A 7,826-nucleotide genomic window follows, 5' to 3' on the forward strand; every position below is an offset into this window, starting at 1 on the left:
CTACAAGAATCCTTCTCACTAGTGCGTTTAAATGGGCAATCTATCACTAGTTTTAGCTCAAAGCAAAGACGAATTGGATGTTACAATCATGTCGAAGTCACAAAAATCTCCTCGTTTTTATTAAATTTTTCAATTTTAAAATTAAGTATTAGTTTCCATTTCGAGATATATATTCACAAATATTTAATGTGTTCCACTCGTAATACTTTTAATAATAATTTTTTTTTTTTACATTTTTTATTTATAAAAACTATTTTAAAGAAAGGATAAATAGCTATCTCTTTGAAGGAAGAGTTTCTATAAATGATGAAACGTTTACACGATAAACTGTTTAGTGTAGAAATATTTACATGATAAATTGAAAACTATTTTTTTCTTTTGATGGAGGTTTTAAAAGTTTAAGCAATTAGGTACAGATGCTGACATTAAAAAGAAAAGGTATATATATATATATATATCTGTCTAAGTCGATGTGCAATCTATGACACTGCCCAATGACCCACTGACCAGAGACAAAAACCACAATCCTTTTCTCATCTTACTTAACACAATGATGGCGCCATTTCATGTTGACTTTCACCATGGTTCGATTCGCCTCTAGTCCTCGAGACACGTAGGTCACAGGGGGCTAATATTGACTGTCTGCAACTCCTGTCAACACATGATTGGATAGACCAATGTCGTGAAACGGGCTAGTTCAAAAGTCCTTACAAAAAGATGGCCATATGTGGACCGTTCTTGTATAAACTTTGAATGACCACCTGATTGCATGCCTCTCTCTGTCGACATTCACTTTTGATCGTCTTGGCTTGACGTTGTCCAGTTGTTTCTCCACTACACTGTTGACCAGAGATAGGTGTGTTGGTTGTGTTGGAAGGTTTCATTACTAGCCTATCATTTCCAAAGGAAATCTTAACAAGGAAACTCATTCGGGAAAACATTTCATTTCTCTTTGTTTTGTTAAAACCAAGCCATGTATTCAACCGCGTTCATCTTGATCATAATAGCCTATGGCTCTTCGGCATTGGCCCAACGCTCCATGTACCAGGGAAACGAAGAGAACAGCAAAAAGCACCCGCCATCAGGCCCTCAGCAGCATCAACAACAGCAGCAGCATCCAGCGTCTCAGCAATCTAGGCCATCACCCAAACATCACAATGATGTAGCCACCAATAAGCCCCAGCGCCCAGCGATGAATTTTAACGAAGACAATTTCGGCGCTGAGCCCGGGTGTAAGGATCCTTGGACAACAGAATGGACAAGAGATCCCAACGATTGTACACAGGTTGGTCATTTTATTTTTTTTCATTTGTACCTCTCATATATAATAAACTATATTATAGTATTGATATTTGGTAGTATATTGCAGAAGACTGGTTGCACTTAAGTGTGTATTGGTACTAAATGTACAAGTTTAGATGATTTAAAAAAAAAAACTTAGGTCTAGCAAGAAAGTAGATATAAACAAATTATCAATGTTGTGCCATTTTCAATACGATTCAATACGTGTATGCATGGCTTTAATTTGTAGGGATGTAGATATTATGAAATTATTATGTGTATATTGTGTTTTATAGATCGAACTTACAATAATAATAATAATATTAAGGCTTGTCTTCTTGTCCGAAGATTAGTGAGTAACTTACAACAGACACTAAGGAAAAGAGGTTTTCACACCAAAATTAAATCACAGTAATCCACAATTTGTGTACACTTTCATTTTTTAAATCTCGTTCAGCCTCCTCAAGCTAGAAAACTCAATAAGAGAAAAAAGAAGAGAAAGTTATCTGAAGAAATGTGGTAGGGATGTAATAGAACCAAATATGTAGGCCTAACCTGGGTTTGAGTAATTATGTGATATACTGTACCCTAGCTTTATCATCGAAACCGATGACAGTTATAAAGAAAAAACGTCAGAAAATGAAAGGAGTTGATTGGAAGAGAGTGAAAGGAATTTTAAAAAGACAATGCTAAGGACCTCGTATTGAAAGTTCACTGCCAAATAAAAATGACTGTGTGTTATAAAAGCAAGAGCTTTTAGAAATTTGAGTTTAAACCGACGAGAAGTGCAAAAATAAATATAAATAATAAAATGGTTAGCTGCCCGTGTTTTGTAGATAAGTAATAGGTGTATTTTAAGTGAGTGAAGTTAAATTCTGTTATAAACTAAAATTCTTTGTTTTAAATTGTGCAATAAACTAATGTTGTAGAAGATTTCTAATATTGACATTTTCTTTTCTTATCTCTTATTTCATCGCGTTAAAAGTTGGAACTTGATATAATTTGTGTTAAATGATAATGATGTTCATTGTAAATTGAAAACCGACCATAGCTAACACCCAGGCAATCACCTCATTTATGTGAGGTGAAGAAGATCATCGATGATTTTACTATACAAGCCTATTAGGCTTATATTGCATTTGAAAACGAACACAAGTCTGGCTTTATCGTCTTTGCCAGAGATGTGACAGTTGCAACTAGCACTTGAATACACACAGGACGTAAGTATCTTCTATTTTGAAGAAACGTCTTGAATTTACAAGAAAGATGCTGATATTAACGAATCAATGGAAACGAAATCTTCACTTTAGTCTGTTGAACCGTTGGGGCACCATACAAGATCTGTTGACCGTCTTTCTCCATTTCTCGCTGTCTCTTGCCTTGGATAGAATTTCTTTCAATGACAGGCCAGTCCATTCTTTTATATTGTCTTCCCATTCGCTTTGTCTGTCTTCCTCTTCTGTTTCCTGGTATTGTTCCCCGAAGGAAGGTCTTTGCGCGCCCTGAGGACCCTGTGATGTGGCCATAGAGTTTAAGTTTGCGCTTTTGACAGTGGCTGACAGGTCATCGTGGGGTCCAATACCTGTATTAATCCTGTTTCTAATATCTTCATTTGTGATGCGGTTTTTGAAAGTTGAGATATTTAAATTGTATAATAATTAGTCTGATGTATTAGATTATTGTGTAAGTATCGTATTTTCGCGCATATAACCCGCAGGTTATACAAGTTTTTGCAAACAAAAGGCAGCTGTGCGGGATATAGAAAGGTGCAAGATTTACAAAATTAAATTTATTTTACTTCAAACATGGCATACAGGTGGATCTTTATACCTCTTCTAGTTAAGTGGTTGTGAAATGTACATTGGAAAGCTTTATAAACATCTTATTCTAAATTCCAAGAAAACAAATAGGACCGATGATAGTACTTTATGTACTGGCAGTTTTCGGCAAGTCACGCTTTGCACATGCGGGGTATATAAGGGTGCGGGTTGTACGATATATATATATATATATATATATATATATATATATATATATATATATATATATATATATATATACTTATTTAGTAATTTATGCGGGGTACATGTGTGTGCGGTGTATATGTACGACAATACGGTAGATACTTAAAAAAAATCTTTCTCTATGCTTTGCCATGTAAGTCATTATTGTAAAGACAAATACGATTTGTAGGAAAGGAAAAGAGCGATAGAAGAAAATGAAGTCCTTACAGTATGAACGAAGTTTGTATTTTCTCGTTCGCATCCAGCTGATTAAGCCAATCTCTAGAGACTTTAAAGAAGGTGTCATAGGCCAGCTCAAGCAGAAGATGTCTCTACGGTGTCATAGGCCAGCTCAAGCAGAAGATGTCTCTACTTCATACAAGTGCGCCTTCTTCCTTAGGGTCATTTGATCATGAATGGTGTTAGGCACGTAGTTTATATTATTAGTTAGTTAGAGACACACCATAGAAGACGTATATTGAACGGGACTAGTGACGCTTGGGATATTTTGGGTTAGAGACTGGAAAGTCAGTTAGCGATAGGATTCTCTTGGGTAAAGACGTGTTGTATTCGACAGAGACTCTGACTGTGGCCTTTTATCGGATTAAACTTATTATTCATTGTTCATCAGTGTTGACCACATCTTTTCACAAGTTAAAATCGATGTGTGTTGATTATGTGCTGTCGTTCAACTACATTGAATACACCCGAACAAGAAACCCAAACGCTTGCTGAGTAATTGATTGAAATCTATCATCTACAGTTGACTTCAGTACAGGATTAAACATCCATCACAATGGGTTGCCTGAATCAGTCAGGAAAACTAACGACTTAGCAGAGATTACGTCTCCAATCAATTACCAACGACTAGATTAACACATGAGTATACTCGTAGGACGTAATTATCTTCTGTTTTGAATAAACGTCTTTAATGTATAAGATGTTAACATAATTATTTCGGTTTCCGGTCCGTTTACAGGTACACTTTTGTATCCAAGGAAAGAAACAATGGACCATCAACTGTAACGACACCAGGATTTGGTCTAATGTAGGTCACGCCTGCGTGGAACCAATGTCACAGTGGGACGACTGCAATCAAGTGATGACTACACCTGCTCTGAGTGAGTAGCGCGCACACAAAACAAATAAATAAATTATATTTAGATTCTAAATCTATTACTCGGGATACTACGTATAGAATGTTATAGCCGCTGAAGGCGTGTTATATCTTGACTTATACAACTTGAAATAACTTCAATCACTTCTTGGTGAACAATACTATGAATACCTTTTATTAGAGTAGAGACAAAGTCAACTTGAGATGAAATGAAATAAGTCTAGTAGACTTTAGTAACAATATGAAAGGATATTTTAAATAAAATCTTACTTCAATAGCACGTCTTTTTACTCTGGCAATCTGGAGTCGTCTGGTGTACCTAAGGCCGCTGAGCACAATGCCACTTATCTGGCATCATTCACACTTCATACTTTCATAGTCACCAGCCAATCACTAACCTCTGCCCACTATCGCCATACAAACACAGACATGCACACGCACACACTCACACTCCACAACAAATAATAGTCAGATTTGTCATCGACCATAAAAAAATGTTCGAAATTTCAACTTTCTGCGTTTTAATATTAATGTCGTTTAGTATTTTTTTTTTTACTATGTGACCATCTCGTAGAGCTGTTTTTTTTTTTAAATTTAGACACAACATTTGGGAAATTGAAAAGGGGGTTGCAAACTAAAAATGATCTCTCCACTATGCTCCCGTCTACCAAGAACAGCAGTTGACATGCCCATGTTTACACATGATACTGAACTAGATTAAATTTTAAATAAAATGGATACGTTACAATAGCATAAATTGGGTATAAAAAGTCATGAGTCGATAATTTTATTATTCAAGATTTTCAATAATGAGAATTTATAACAACCTTTTTACAATAAAAATGAAACTCTATTAAAATATTAACTATCTTGCTGTCAAGTTGGACTGCATATTAAGCTAAATACAATCATATATACGCTATTGGTTTTAATCTCTTTTGTCGACCTTTAGGAGAAGGGGAGTATTTTCGGGAGAAGGTTTCTGTGCTGCCCTTAGGCGCGCAGGAAAGTAAATTGAGCTTCACTGTAAATAAAAAGAATTGAGGTATAATTTTAACACTCAGTAAAATGGTATTGGATGTTCGTATCAAAGTTACTTTATTACCACTAGTTTGTTGCTCATTTATATTTAATTAAGTTGTAAGTTACAGACTGAAAGTCTAATACTTCCTGCATGTTGAAGTTGTTTTATGCTACAAACAGCAGAACATAGAACTTTCGATTATTTATAGGACACAAGTTATCAGACACCTTGTAAAACACATAGCTTGACAACACTTCCTTTAGTCTGTACACCGGATACACCACAAAAAACTTGCTGTTTTAGTTTTTTCCGCCATGTATGAACATCTCCAATATGCTTCTGACTTTATAGATAGAATATATTTTGCCAAGCTTTCTTTTTTTTTATATTTTCATTTATCCAACATTTTCTTAACTGTTTGCAGACGATCCTCGGTGTTTAAGTCAACCGAATGGCATGAACCCTGATCCCGAGAACTGCGCCACGTTCTTGGCCTGTGTCAACATGACCGTGGTCGCCACAATGGAGTGCCCCACCAACACTCTCTTCTCTACCAGGAACAACACGTGCGAGCTGAGCTTTTTGGTGGCCTCTGAATGCAAAGAGAGAAGTATACCTGGTCACGTGGTCGTAAGTAAGTACCAGCCAGGCTGTACAGCGGGCGTACGGAGTTTCAAAATAAATAGTTTAAATACATGTTTAGAATACTTACTTTCTATATTTATAAATAGAAAAAATTAGTCGAGGAATATCCGGTTGTCTTACTTAAGGGTAACAATGGGTACTCATAATAAGATGAAGGTAGATCTTCATTAGAGGGAACTCAACATCAGAGGCGTTGCTAGGGTGTGTGTGGGGGGGGGGGGGGAGGTGGAGAATAAGAAAATCCCACCGTGAATGAATGGTTGTTTTTTTACAATAAATATGAAATATTACGCAAAATGCAGGGACACCAAAGACGTCAATTCGCCCGTGCCCCCCAAATGATGGCAAATTCCTAGCTACGCCACTGCTCAATATGCACGCTACTAAACTTCTAAACATTGATACTTTAAGGCCTACCACAAATATGTTCTGAGTCATGAAATGTGTTCCTACCTTTTCAGCCACCGCCAGTCCTATAGTGGACAAACCATGCGAAGGGACGTCTAATGGAGACGTCAGCGACCCAACCCACTGCGCCCGGTTCTACAAGTGCAACTACGGACGCGTGGTGGCCAGAATTCGTTGCCCCAGCAACAGCGCCTTCAATGAGGCTAAGAAAAAGTGCGACTGGCGAGCCAACGTGCAGTGCGGCGACAGGCCCATCTTCTAGACGTCGCCTATGTCACGTGTTCCCTGGCTGAAGTGTTCAATCTGCTGACAGTTCTGCACCCGGCTGACTTTCTTGCAAAAACAACTCTTTATCTACATTTCATATTCATTTGGTTGCATCTCAGACATTGTTTATTTCAGCGCTTCTCAATCTGTGGTAGGAGAAGCTCAGAATGTGGGGCTACTCCACAGAATGGTAGAGGGAAAACTTCTAGTGTTATCTAGTATTAGTGGTCAAAGTATTAAAGGAATTCAAATTAGTCTTGCACCTTTACACTAGGGATCAAATTGGTAAATTAAAATGCTTCATTAAGGGTAAATGCAACACCAAGGGTAGAGAGTCGTTGGTTTATTTAAAATGAACTAGATGGCACAACTCATGCTTTTTTCCCATTGTTGTATTGGTGTACATAATCTTTCACGCATATTACATGTCTCTGGCTAAATACATTCTTCGACAGATTTCAACTTTTTGTTTCACTGGCTTTGTATCTCTTTCTTTTTTCTATCCACAGTTTTATTATTATTATTATTATTATATTGTTTTGTTGTTGTTGTTGTTTTTTAATTCTGTACATGTTTGATCACGTGACATTGTAAGAGTAAATAAAAAAAACACTAAAAGAAAAAACAGAGGAAGAAAGAATGTTTGTGTTTCGTCCACCATGAAGTCAATCAGCAATTGAAAATGAAGTCAGTGTTGAAGGCATTGGGTGGTCACTGCTACAAGCATCATGACGTCATGTTTTGAGCTTTTGAATGTGATGTTTTATTTTATTTCACTATGTTTGCTACTTTTTTCTTTTCTACAATAAAATGTTTTTTTTTCAAATAAACTTTGAGTCCGTACTTTTATTAATAGCAAGCTTTTTGATATGCCTACATAATATGGAAATATTGATAAGTGCATTGATTAGTAAACTATACAAAGACCTATATATATTATACCTAGTAGACTGGAAAACAAAAACATATTCGTATCCCATCTTTATGTACGTAACTCTTTTATAAGCTCTAATGGAATTCGCCCTGATTCTTGGCAAATCGCTCTTTTCTGTCTTAGAAAAGTAGGCATAATGAGCTATAT

The 7,826-nt window shown here is 36.4% G+C and overlaps 1 protein-coding gene across 1 annotated transcript; it reads left to right on the plus strand.

The window, feature by feature from the left end:
- The first annotated feature begins 711 nt into the window (after positions 1-711).
- On the plus strand, positions 712-7,575 carry LOC106074511 (uncharacterized). Its single transcript, XM_056013148.1, has 4 exons — positions 712-1,285; positions 4,264-4,405; positions 5,850-6,059; positions 6,532-7,575. Exons 1-4 carry the CDS (start codon positions 974-976, stop codon positions 6,738-6,740), a joined length of 873 nt encoding a protein of 290 aa, XP_055869123.1. The 5' UTR covers positions 712-973; the 3' UTR covers positions 6,741-7,575.
- Positions 7,576-7,826: the final 251 nt, after the last annotated feature.

The sequence above is a fragment of the Biomphalaria glabrata genome, chromosome 1, assembly GCF_947242115.1.
Source record: "Biomphalaria glabrata chromosome 1, xgBioGlab47.1, whole genome shotgun sequence".
Taxonomy (NCBI): domain Eukaryota; kingdom Metazoa; phylum Mollusca; class Gastropoda; family Planorbidae; genus Biomphalaria; species Biomphalaria glabrata.

Coding starts and splice junctions, on each gene's coding strand:
- LOC106074511 (XM_056013148.1), top strand. CDS start 974: ATGTATTCAACCGCGTTCATCTTGATCATAATAGCCTATGGCTCTTCG. Junction 4,406..5,849: donor GATGACTACACCTGCTCTGA/GTGAGTAGCGCG, acceptor AACTGTTTGCAG/ACGATCCTCGGTGTTTAAGT. Junction 6,060..6,531: donor ACCTGGTCACGTGGTCGTAA/GTAAGTACCAGC, acceptor CTACCTTTTCAG/CCACCGCCAGTCCTATAGTG.